Source organism: Otolemur garnettii, unplaced genomic scaffold, assembly GCF_000181295.1.
Source record: "Otolemur garnettii isolate 467f Iridium unplaced genomic scaffold, OtoGar3 scaffold00014, whole genome shotgun sequence".
NCBI classification, from domain to species: domain Eukaryota; kingdom Metazoa; phylum Chordata; class Mammalia; order Primates; family Galagidae; genus Otolemur; species Otolemur garnettii.
The window spans coordinates 15,307,331-15,320,607 of NW_003852409.1; the positions used below are offsets into that span (position 1 = coordinate 15,307,331).

General features: G+C 42.5%; 1 protein-coding gene across 1 annotated transcript in view; it reads left to right on the plus strand.

Moving 5' to 3' along the window:
- UGCG (UDP-glucose ceramide glucosyltransferase) overlaps positions 1–13,277 on the plus strand; it is a 45,487-nt gene that overhangs the window by 12,415 nt on the left and 19,795 nt on the right. Inside the window, exon 2 of the mRNA XM_003785221.3 lies at positions 11,079–11,220. Within this exon, the coding sequence (XP_003785269.1) occupies positions 11,079–11,220 (142 nt within the window). The remainder of the gene's footprint in view (positions 1–11,078; positions 11,221–13,277) is intronic.

Consider the following 13,277-nt stretch of genomic DNA (forward strand, 5'->3'; position numbering starts at 1 on the left):
TGGCTGGCGCCTTAGCCGGTTGAGCCATAGGCGCCGAGCCAGCTTTGTTTGTTTTTAAATCAATTACAGATAACAATAGCTGTCATTGAATGTTTACTTGTGGCTTGATCTCTTGTATTTCTCACAGCTAACCTATAAGGTAAGTAGGCTTCTTCTCACTTCTTAAAAAATCTTAAGGTAAAGAGGTCACTTGGCCAAAGACACACAGCTAGGAAACTGGAATGGAAACTCAGGCAATCTGCCTCCAGCCCAGGCTCTTAAACCAGTATACTGTATACTACCAGAAGTCACCTAAAAATAACTTCAGAAATAATCCATAGGGATAGGGCATCTATGTATAGGAATTTCTCCAGTGGCTATGAATCTTAGTTTCTGACAATTGGCAACGTGTAGGTCGTGACGGGACAACCCTTGTTCTTCATCTTCCACATTCTCACACCACTTAAACTGCTCCTTCACAGGCTTTGGGTTTTCAGCCTGTCCCATAACCGCTGATCATTCTAGAAGTTTCCACTTCGGCCTTTCTCTCTCTTTACAGTCCCCTAGTCTTCCTAGGCCTGTGGTTCTCAACTTTGACTGCACTTTAGAGTCACATGCAGGGCTTAAAAAATACTGCTGCCTAGGTCTTGGTTGGGATTTAATTGGTCTGAGCATCAGGAGTGTTTTTAATTCCCTAGGCGATTTTTATCTAAGTCAAGGCTGGAATGACTGCCCGAGGCTGTCAATCCACAGTTGACCCCTGCATCTACCACCTCTTGGCTTTATTTAATTCTCCATCTAGCCCAGAACCTGTGGGCCATCATTTCATTATTTGCCCCCTCATCTGTCCTCATTTTGAATCAGTTTGCCCTGTTGTCCTGAATCCATCCAATAATTTATAGCTTTTCAACTTTTAAAATCCCGCAGGGGGTGCTAGTGGGGCAGGGCCTATGGCTCAAGGAGTAGGGCGCCAGCCCCGGCCAAAAACTACAAAAAAAAAAAAAAAAGTCCCACAGAGGGTCATGTGGCTTAGTACCACTACACATTTGTGGTCTCAGATCCCAGCTCAGCCTGCAGTGCTATCTGGCAGTACCTTGTATCCTGTGTGCATGACTGACAGAGCCTCTTCCTAATCTTCCCCATTCAACCACTTTCTTGGCAGATTATCTTAACTCCTACTTCACACTGTGGATCCTGTCCTGCCATATGTTTTACCCCCCTTTTCTTTCTTTACCCTTTAACTAGCTCTTTCCCCTTAGCCCGTGCACTCAAGTATTCTTTAAAACTTTGTCTAGAAACCCTCTGCTCCATCTAACTACACTTTGGCCCTTTTACTTACTGTCAGGTTTCAGGAGAAACTAGTGTTTATTCACTGTTATCACATCTTGTCTTCCATTCCTTTACTTTGTAACTTGTTTTTAATCTATCCCTAGGCTACATCGACGGCCCCCATCTCTGCTAACAATGCTCAGAGGACACCGAGTCCATATTCAATCTCGTGGACATTTCAGTTCTTGTCTTCGTCTCTCAGCAGAGTGCTGAAAAAGTAAACAGCCTAGGAAAATAAACCCTTCTGTGACTTTATTTGCCTCCTTTCTACTTTTCTTCTTCTCCATTCACTCTTAGTCTCCCTCATGCACTACTGCTTCTATAATGTTAATTACATTCATTCTCGGACACCTGCTAATGGCCTGCTCTGCCTGGGAGAGCTTATGTGTTTACTGAACTGTGGATGGCTCCCGTATTTTTATCTCTAGACTAATGTACCATCTAAGCTCTCTGTATCTATTTACACTTCATTTATTCAACAATATTTTAAATTGAGAACATTACTGTGTATCATTGCTTTGTTGGGCCCTGGAGAATATATAGTCTGCTACAGTGTTTCCCCAGGTATGGTTCACTGCCAGCCTGCATCAGAATCGTTTGGGATGCTTATGAAAATACAGATTGCTGGGCTCCTTAGCTGGTTCACTAAGTATTTATACCGAAAGTTGCAAGCCACAAGTCTCCTAGATAAGAGACATCCCTATTTGATGTCTGAACAATTACTTTATTTAAAGTTAGTGCATTCTGAATAATATTCATTTCTCATTGTGCCCAGATTTTATGAATGTCACCACTGATGACCTAAACCCAAACCCGGGAGTCGTGCAGGGGTACCCCTCATCCTCCCACACTGTCCACCAGCCCTGACCCCGTCAGTCATTGGCCAAGCCCGGGGCATTCTGAAATCGCATTTTGCCTTGACTCTTTTCCTTCGCTAACTTCTTTGACCTTTTTGGTCTGTGCACTTATCTCTTTTGGACCTTGGTGAGATTTTCTCTTGCCTTCCATCTTCTCTGCCTGGACCTTATTCGCTTCTTTAAATACCAAAATGATCCTGATTGCTTCCCTTTAGTCTTTTATGGTTATTTCTTGCCTAGAACATGACTGCAGGCCTTCTCAACCTTGTCTGTGACATCACCGGGGAGTTTGTAGCAGAGATGAGTCTTAAAGCAATGTTTCTCAAGCTTGTATGTGCCCGGAAAGCACCTGGCCATCTCGATTAAAATTCAGATTGTTTCAGTAATTCTGGTGGTGGGGCCCGGGAGTGTGACTTCCTAACAAGCTCCTGGGTGGTGCCATTGGTGCTGGTCAGTGGACCACGTGTGAAATGTGAAGGTCTTAAAGGAACACCACCTAGAAAAAGGTAGATGCTACTCTGGGAGCTGGGACAGGGATCACTCAGGGTCAGGAGTTTAAGACCAACCTAAGCAAAAGCAAGACTCCTGTCTCTCAAAAAATAGAAAGATCAGGTGGGCATGGCAGCATGAGTCTGTAGTCCCAGCTACTCCAGCGGCTGAGCCAGGAGGACTGCCTGAGCCCAGGAGTTTTGAGGTTGTGTGAGCTATGGTAACACCACTGCATTCTAGCCTAAATGACAGAGTAAGACTCTCTCTCAAAAAAAAAAAGAAAATTAAAACTAACTCCCTTCCCCCCACCAAACCAGATGCTTCCTTCTCTTTTCTCTCACCGTCCTCTAAACATACTTTGATTGTGGTCTGTATCACACTGCATTTATAGAGGCTCGTCCAGAAGTTACTTCTGAATGAGAAGTGGCCTGTGGCCACCTCTCCTGTTCCAAACACATGGAAATGCTATAATAATGAGACACTTAAAACATACACACACACCCGGAAAATATGAAAGGAAAACTCTGTATTTCAGAAATGAGGAGGAAGTTGGTCTTATCTGCTAATTCTAATTCCAGTGACATGTCCGGCTTTATTGATTTTTCCTCTCATTATTGGTGGTATTTTCCAGCTTCTCTGCATGCTGGGCAGTTTTTCTTAGATGCCAGGCGTTTTGAATTTCACTTTGTTAGGTGTGGAATATTTTTGTTTTTCTGGATTCTCAGTTTCATCTCTTTGATTCAGAGAAGTCCTCTGTATTCTGCCTGGCTCCCGCCACCTGCACCATGGCCTGGCAAGCGTCTTGAAGCTGTGAGCTGGGGCAGTGGTGGGACTCGTCTCCTTTGCTTTCCGTGTCTCAGAACTCACTGTCCTCTTTTACCTGATGTCCAGTGTCTTCACAACTGTTGTTTCCGAAGTCTTATCCAATTATTTTGGTTGTTTCAAGTGAGAGAATAAATCCAGTCTGTTTCTTTATCTTGTTCCAGAGTTGAAGTCCAGGAAATGGAAGGGGGAAATAAGTAGGGTTTTTAATTAACTTGCATAAAAACAGAAAGCTGTTCCCTATGTGTGGTTACCCCAGACAGAGAACAACCCAAATATCCATTAGTAGAAAGTGTGATATTTTAATACAAGAAACACTATTATATGTTGTAATGAGAATGAATAAACTATAGTGACATAGGTCAGTCTCACAGACATGATGTTAAGCAAAAGATGCCAGAAGTAAAAGAGTGTATATGAATAACTGTATGTGTGTATATATCTCTCTCTCTTACGGGATTTCATTTATCTAAAATTTTAAAACCAGCAAAACTAGTCTTAAATGTTAGAAATCAGAGAAGAGGCTGGGTGAGGTGGCTCACAGCTATAATCCCAGCACTCTAGGAGGCTGAGGCAGGTGGATTGCTTGAGCTGAGGAATTTAAGAACAGCCTGAGTAAGAGTTCAACCCCATCTCTACTAAAAAAAGAAAATAGAAAAACTAGCCGGGTGTTGTAGTGGGCCCCTGTAGTCCTAGCTACTTGGGAGGCTGAGACAAGAGGATCACTTGAGCCCAAGAGTTTGAGGTTGCTGTGAGCTATGATGCCACAGCACTCTACCCAGGGTGACGGAATGAGACTGTCTCAAAAAAAAAAAAAACAAAAAAGTCTGAGAAGTGATTACACTTGAGTGAGAGTATGGTAATTTGAAGGGGGCATACAGGGACTTTGGGGGGTCTGCTCCTATTTTTTCTTGATCTGGGTACTGGTTACACAAGAATTTCACCTTAAAGAAGTTCTTTTATTTGTGTACTTACACATGACTTAAGAATGTGTATACAGCATGCATTAATAACAAGTATCCTCCACCCCCAACAAAAAGGTCAAGGCTGCAAGCAGATGCCCAATGGGAAGGTAGAACTGGATTCCCAGTGTAGAACCTAGACTTGAGAAAGTGCTGTGCCCAGAATCCTGGCAGGAAGCAAGTCATCCACTCTAGGCTGAGAGTAGAAATGGGCACTTGTGAGTAACCCTGTACAGTGTGTAGGTAGATGTCGCAGGCTCAGATTCATACTGTCAAGGTCAGGTGTTCTCAAACTACGGCCCGCAGGCCACATGTGGCCCTCCTAGGACATTTATCCAGCCTGCCTGGTGTTTTTGCCTCCACTGCCTGTCCTGCTTAGCAGCCGACTCGTCCTAGGGCCCGCAGTCCAGCCCTCCAACAGTCTGAGGGACAGTGACCTGACCCCCTGTTTAAAAAGTTTGAGGACCTCTGGTCCAGGTAATGCTGAAAACCTAATCTGAGATGGTAACATAAAACTACTTTATAGGACTCTGCCAGAGCTGCTCATGATACTGGCCCACTTGAAGAATTACACCACCAAAGCCACTTTTGAGACAACAGGCAAATAGGCTATCAATCACATTTTGAAAAATAGAACCTAACTGTTTTACAACACACTGGCCATGGCCAAAGGCATCATTTCTGTATATGGCAGACAAAGTTAGACAAAGTGAACACATTCTTGCTCCAAAACAAAGCTTTGTTGCTGTTCCCATTTGTGGCCATCACTGAAGAGACAGCAGCCAAAATGAAGTTCAATCCTTTTGTGACTTTGAAGCAAGAACCGCAGAAGGCATCTCAATGATTTCAATGCCCCTTCCCCCGTGCGCAGGAAGATTATGTCGTCCCTTCTTTCCAGAGAGCTGACCCAGAAGCACACAGTTGTATACAATACAACATTAGACCCGTGCCCATCGGAAAGAATGATAATGTCGAGGTTGTTTGGAGGTGCTACGAAGGTCAGCAGATTGGCAACATAGTCCAGGTGTACAGAAGAAATATGTCACTGACACTGAACAGGGCAGTGGGAGCAGGTTAAGACAACTGTCCACCTGGGCATTCACCCCAGCAGGGTGGTTGTCACTGGGCTCAAACTGGACAAAGACTGCTTAAAGATCCCTGAATGGAAAGCCAAATCTCACTGAGTAGGAAAGGAAAGGACCAGGGAGCATTGAAAAGATTCAGGGATAAAATAATCTTACATACAACTTTCATTTAAAACTGCTAAAATTGGCTTGGCACCTATAGTGCAGTGGTTCCGGTGCTGGCCACGTACACTGAGGCTTGCGGGTTTGAGCCCAGCCCAGGCCAGCTAAACAGTGACAACTGTAACAAAAGAATAGTTGGGCATTGTGGCGGGTGCCTGTAGTCCCAGCTACTTGGGAGGCTGAGGCAAAAGAATCGCTTAAGCACAAGAGTTTGAGGTTGCTGTGAGCTGTGATGCCACAGCACTCTACCGAAGGTGACACAGTGAGACTCTGTCTCAAAAAAAACTGCTAAAATTGAAAAACAACAAAGCTTTGTAGACTCTTTTATGAGTTTTGTAAGGAGAGCTTCCACACCTGTGCAGTGTCATCCTCGAACCACAACTTCTTGGCAGTAGGGAATTCTCTTGTTTGTTGTTACATCTCCAGTTCATAGGATGATGTTTAACGTACATTTGGGGCTCGAAAGATGTTGTTACAAGTGACTGTGAAGTAATCATGGAGCACCAGTGTGCGCGGAGCATAGTGTGGGTGTGTTTTCAGGGACTTGGTGGATATTCTTTTATAATTGTGATAAACAGTTCAAGTACTTTGTACTTGGAGTGCTTTGTCAGTTGTGTTATATAAGTCAAGACCGTATTCTCTCAAACAGCATTTGTCTCCTAGGGGTACACTGCAAGCTGACCCCTTGGGGTATGGAAAGAAAATATTAGAAAACAACAGAGACAGAGGAGAGGTACAAATAATAGTTTTTTTTAAAGGGCTTGTGTGTGGTCTGGCTATACACAATAGGGACAGGTTTGGGGAGTCAGAGTGAGTCTATGACAAGATATCGTATTCTTAATAGACAGAAAAGCTCTTGAAAAGATAGGAGGCATGTCTATATTAGTCTTGGAAGTAAGATGCCTTTTTTTTATTTGTTGTTGAGACAGTCTCTCATTCTGCCACCCTTGGTAGAATGCAGTGGCGCCTTCATAGCTCACCGCAACTTCAATCTCCTGGGCTCAAGTCATAATGCTGGCTCAGCCTCCCTAGAGGCTGGGACTCAGGTGCACACCACCATAGCCAGCTAATTTTTGTATTTTTTTGTGGAGTCAGGATTGGCTTTCATGCATGCTGGTATCTTGAGTTTAAGCAGTTCTCCCACCTTGGCTTTCCAGAGTTCTAGGATTACAGGTGTGAGCCACCAGGCCCAGATATAAGGAAAATTTCCTTTCTTTTCTTTTTTTTTTTTTTTTGAGACAGTGTCTCACTATGTCGTCCTTGGTATAGTGCTGTGGTATCATATAGCTCACAGCAACCTCAAACTCTTGGGCTTAAGCCATTCTCTTGCCTCAGCCTCCTAAGGCGCCACCCACAATGCCTGGCTATTTTTTGGTTGTAGTTGTCATTGTTTAGCTGGTCTGGGCCAGGTTTGAACCTACCAGCCCCAGTGTATGTGGCTGGTGCCCTAACCACTGAGCTATGGGCACCGACCTTAAAGTAAAATTTCTTTTTTTTTTTTTTGTAGAGATGGAGTCTCACTTTATCGCACTTGGTAGAGTGCTGTGGCGTCACAACTCACAGCAACCTCCAACTCCTGAGCTTAGGTGATTCTCTTGCCTCAGCCTCCCAAGTAACTGGGCCCTACAGGCGCCCACCACAATGCCCGGCTATTTTTTTTTTTTTTTTTTTTTTGCAGTTTTTGGCCAGGGCTGGGTTTGAACCCTCCACCTTCGGCATATGGGGCCAGTGCCCTACTCACTGAGCCACAGGCGCCGCCTGAAAATTTCTTATGAAGATGAAGAAGGGAAAATAGTACCTTCTCTAAATTCTTCCCAAAATGTAAAAGCCACTATTAAGTACACTTTAGATTATTCTTATTGCTATTGTTTTTACTCTAAAGTCTTGCCACATGCAATGACATGGTTTTTTTTTTTTTCTTAAGCATGGTCTCACTCTGTCACCATGGCTAGAGTGCTATAACATAGTAGTCCACAGCAAACTCAGACTCTTGGACTCAAGTGATCCTCTTGCCTCAGCCTCCTAAGTAGCTGGGACTACAGGCATCTGCCACAAGGCCTGGCTGACAGTGAAATTATTAGTGGATTGGGTTTCTCTGTTAATTAGCTGGCATGTCCCATGTGTGTTTCAATACAGTTTAATACAGTGGGATCAATATCTAAACATTGCTGGGATTTTGTTTGTTTATTTACTTATTGAGCAATTCTCTTGCCTCAGCCGCTGGGACTCCAGGTGCTGCTGCAACGCCCAGCTATTTTTGTTATTTTTGTTGTCCTTGTTAATTAGCAGGCTCCAGCTGGGTTCAAACCTGCCAACCCTGGTGTATGTGGCTGGTGCCCTAACCACTCAGCTAGGGGTGCTGAGCCCTAATGCTGGGATTTTAGACCTTTTTATTCTGTCATCCACATCTCAAACTCATGATTTCTACCCTTTTGCTTCTCCCTCGCTCTCCGCTGCTGTCTGGGTGATTAGTTTTCTAATTTCACTTCCACTTCTCTCTTCAGTGTGTGTATGCAGGCTCCCATTTTCCCTGTGTGTTGGGTCTCGAATGTCAATGATCATAATTTTCATTTCTAGACATTGTGTGGTTCTTTTCATGTACTTGTGGTTATGTAGGATGGTTTCACTCATTCCTTCTCTTGGGTGTTTTTCAGGCAACACAGGTAGTTTGCATTCTGGGGTCAAATGCAGATTTTATTCTTCTTCACTCAGGACTGAATCCAAGATAGGGAGCATCCCCATCTTCCCTCAGCTGGCCAGGAATTTTCTACTTGGACATGCAGGGAGTCTGGGTGGAGTGGCCACCTTATTCTTTGAATCTCTTGTTGCTTGAAGACTTTTTAATGTAGGTAACCTGTTTTCTTTCTCTGAAAATGTTATACTTACACAAGGCTCACAGGACAAATGTCCTCTCATTCTTATCTCAGGCTTGTCTCCATCTCCACAAAGGTGACCAGGAGGCAAGCATCAACTCCAGCACTAAGAGATGTCTCCTTATTTCTGACCTTAGAGATACTTCTTCTCTCAACAGCTCACTCATGTAGTTAAAAACATGCTTTTAATACACTTGTATTAAAAAGGCAAGGAGAAGATTACGTATTATGATATATGAATATACACACATGTGATATATATGTATTCTTTAAAAACCTCTGGAAGGAAAAATAAGAAACTAGTCATGCTGAGCAGGCAGTGATAGAAACAGGGCAGGTGAAGACAGAGGTGACAGGGAGACTTCTGTTATGGGAACCTCTTAATATTTTTAGCGATTTGAACCGTATCTTATGTTGCTGGTTCAATCAGTTAAATGTGATGTAAACTTCTTTTCCCCATCAGCAATCTAGATGTTTTGTGCCAGGTGGGTTTAGAAATGGAACAGTAATCATTTTTGTGATTATATAAATGTTAGATCGTGGTTTTGCCTCTGTTTAGCCCTCTAGATGAACTCTGTAAAGCACTTATTTTTCACACTATCTGAGGGCAAAGGTTTAGTTTTTTTGTTTTTTTTTTTTTTAAGTTTTCCTGTCTGCCATGGGCTGATATTTTAGTAAACTACAGTGTTGTATAAATTGCTGGTCACATGTTTGCATGTCACATTGGCAATGTGACATGGCAATGTCACATTGCTACCAGTTTTTTTTTTTTAAGCTTTCTGTTAATTTCTTCTTATTCGTAGATCAGTAAAGAGACACTAGTGGACCAGCCTGCACTCTGAGTAGCACTGCCATAGGTGGTGTTCCATTATTTGCTGCCATTTGGTGTTATGGATCAGAAATTGATACCACCTTATTCTTTAAATTTCTTGTTGCTTTAAGACTTTTGTATGTAGGTAACCTGTTTTCTTTCTCTAAAATGTTTATATGGCCTTTTCTGAAACATGGGTTTGCTGCAGCATACCGCTGGCTTAATTCCCTAGAAACAAACCTATGGCCCCCTGTTCTGGATGGTAGGACTGCTCTGCTTTCAAAAGTCATTCTTAGGCTAAGGGTGGATCTTGTTGAATCTAAAATGCATTGATAACTAGTGTTCTTTGATCTTGTAGATCTCCGTTGGTTCTCACCATACTGAGTCAGGATTGCCATCTGGCTGGCAGCAGTTGTAAGATGCCACTGATGTCAGAGATATTAAAATGTGGAAGAACATGTGTTTCAGAATATCTTGTAGACAGTTCAGTGAGTGTTCTGGTGTCTAATTACTGTTGAATGCTTGGAGACTTGCTTATGAGGAGTACTTGTGACGTACTTTTGAGAAATAGAAAGGAAGTCTTCTGCGACTTCCTCTAGAAAACTTAACCACTGTGCAAAATGGCATCTCTTTTTGTTGCAACAGCCTGATGTTAACTGGGGTACAATCTCTGTTCTCTCAGTGGTGCGGCTTCTCTGGTTAGGAGACCTGTGTTGCCACATCCTCGGATGGACTGGCACCGAAGCCTTGGCCACCTTATCTGTGAATCAGTGCCACTGATAGCTCTTTCAGCATCATTAGACGTCTTTCTCAGCATTGAGATTGTTTTACTCTCAGCCTCCCTCTGTTCTGTCTCTGCCATTCTGAGCCTGTTACTATTGGGAGTCCCGTTATCCCCTTTCCTTGCTTCCCATGTAGGCTGCCTGGCACTTCTTTATTGTGTATTATCTGACTGGTATACAAATCTCTAGTTACCCTTCCTTATTTTTCTGGTACAGATGGGGATTTTATTTTATATGTTTTTATAGTTCTTTAGTCACTTTGGCATTTTAAGGGCAAGGGCAGTTAATGTGTGGTCTAACGCTGTCGTTCATTTTTTTTTTTTAATTGAGATAATGCCTTACTCTGTTGTCCAGGTTAGAGTACTGTGACCTCAGCCTAGCTCACAGCAACCTCAAACTCCTGGGCTCAAATCATCTTTCTGCCTCAGCCTCCCAAGTAGCTGGGACAACAGGCACCTACCACACCTGGCTAATTATCCTATTTTTGGTAGGTGGGGGGGTCTCATTCTTGCTCAAGCTGGTCTTGAACTTTTGAAGTCAAGGTATCCTCTCACCTCCATCTCCCAGAGTGCTAGGATTTCAGGTGCGAGCCACCTCACCCAGCCCATTTATTTCTTCGCCATATGTTATATTGAATGCCTTCTCTATGCCTCTTATAGTTTTGAGAATACAGCAGTAAATAGAGTGTGTCTAAATTCTGGCTTTTAGAAGATTCATTCTGACTAGTTCTGGTTTTTTTTTTTTTTTTAGACTAGAAGTTTAGTGGATTCTACTTCCCTTCATCTTCAAATCTCCTTTTAGAAAAATGTCAATATTAAAAACCTTACCTTAGAATTTGGTAATTCATTGATAGCTTGGTAATGCTTTTATTTGATTTGACACTAATGTAAGACTCTAGAAATAATTTATGTATCATTTGCTTTTTAGCCGATTACACCTCAACAAGAAGGCAACTGACAAGCAGCCATATAGCAAGCTCCCGGGTGTGTCTCTTCTGAAGCCCCTCAAAGGGGTAGATCCTAATTTAATTAACAACTTGGAAACATTCTTTGAATTGGATTATCCCAAAGTAAGTATAATGTCATATTCATTAAGAACGGGCTAGATATGGCTTTTGTTTTGTTTTGTTTTTTCCCTCATGATAAACACTTAGGAATTGTAACATTGCATAAGGTAAAGATACTAAAATTTCACTGTGATGTTGGCATCATAAAATTTAAGCATCACAAGACAGAAATGAGGTAGGGGAAAGACATAAATTTCTAACCACCTCCGTGTCCAACTGAAATGAAATCTTTGATTAAATCTCTTGGAATTTAGACATCGTCCAGTGCTTGGTAGTTTGAATATAAAAATTTTCTTCTATGAAAGTTGTATGTGAACAACAGTAGGGGCTCGGCGCCTATAGCTCAACCGGCTAAGGCGCCAGCCACGTACACCTAAGGTGGCGGGTTCAAATCCCCAGCCCGGACCCGCCAAACAACAATGATGGCTGCAACCAAAAAACAGCCGGGCGTTGTGGCGGGCGCCTGTGGTCCCAGCTACTTGGGAGGCTGAGGCAGGAGACTCGCTTGAGCCCAGGAGTTGGAGGTTGCTGTGAGCTGTAATGCCACAGCACTCTGCCCAGGGCGACAGCTTGAGGCTCTGTCTCAATAAAAAAAAAAAAAAAACAACAGTAGGACCAAGCACCCTGGCTCTTGCCTATAGTCCACCTACCTAGAAGGCTGAGCCAGGAGGATCATTGAGCCCAGGAGTTTGAGGCTACAGGGAGCTGTGATTGAGGCACTGTCTTCTAGCCTGGGTGACAGAGCAAAACCCTGTCTCATAAAGAAGAAAAAAAAAAGCCCCAGCATGAGAAGCAGTGTTCAGTGAATACAGCATAGCTAGAACTAACCATGAATTCTGTGGAGAAACTAGCTTTGTACCAAGGATAAATTACAGTTAGTGGCAAGGTAGGATTTCATCTTTAATTTCTTAAAGATGAATCTCATTTTAAATTTGTTAGTCTGATTTTTAATAACTAATTGTATTGCCCATAACATTTTTTTTATATAATCTGTAGATCTGTAAACTCAACCTATAAACTCCTTGCATTGGAGAACTGATAGTTTCCTTGAGGTAGAAATACTGGTTTTTTTTTCACTTTCCTTTAGAATTCCACCTGTAGTTTTTTAGGAGAACTTAATATTTTTGATTTTTGCACTTCACTGGGGCTGTTGAAACATTGCCAACCTCTCAAGGCACTATTTCTGAAAGGGTGTCTTAGTGGCAGTAGACCACTGTGAGAAGACAAGTGATGTGTCTTCAGATTTCTACCTGCTTGATTTTCAGTACAAACCAGTTTTCCCTTGGCAGCCTCTCTTCACTTGCCTCGGTTTTTACCCTGTTGTCTTAGTTTTTCCAGAGCTGTTTTTTGCCACTTGGAGAGTCTTCCCTTCTAATTTTTTAGGGACAACATAGCCTTAGTAGTCAGAAGAAGGTGACATACACTCCACACTTCCCATGATGACTGGTTCTTATGCTTTTTTCTTTTAGCTCTTACTTTTCTCAGTAGCATCAATGAAAAAATACTAGAGAAGACACAGATGTGGCAGCCTTAAGGCAGCACAAATTAAGTAGGTAGACGTCAATATCACACAGTTATTTTTCAGTGTCTTTTTTTGTTTGTTTTCGTTTTTATATTACTCTGGAAGTTTTGGAGTTTGGGTATTAGAAGCCAATTTGAAGGAAAAGTATACATACTTTTTATTTGTTTTGTTTTTATATTACTCTGGAAATTTTGGGGTTTGGGTATACATACTTTGTCTACTTTGTATTTGTTCATATCTACTTGATTTTAGAGCTTTAAATTATATGAGTGTATTATCTATTGAATCAAATATGTAACTTAAAAACACAGTTGCATATACTTAGTTTTTTTCCAACCTAAAAATGCAGAACATAGGGTCAGCACTTGTGGCTCAAGATGCTAAGGCGCCAGCCACATACACCTGAGCTGGCAGGTTTGAATCCAGCCCGGGCCCGCCAAACAACAATGATGGCTGCAACCAAAAAATAGCCAGGCATTGTGGGGGCGCCTGTATTCCCAGCTACTTGGGAGGTGGAGGCAGGAGACTCGCTTGAGCC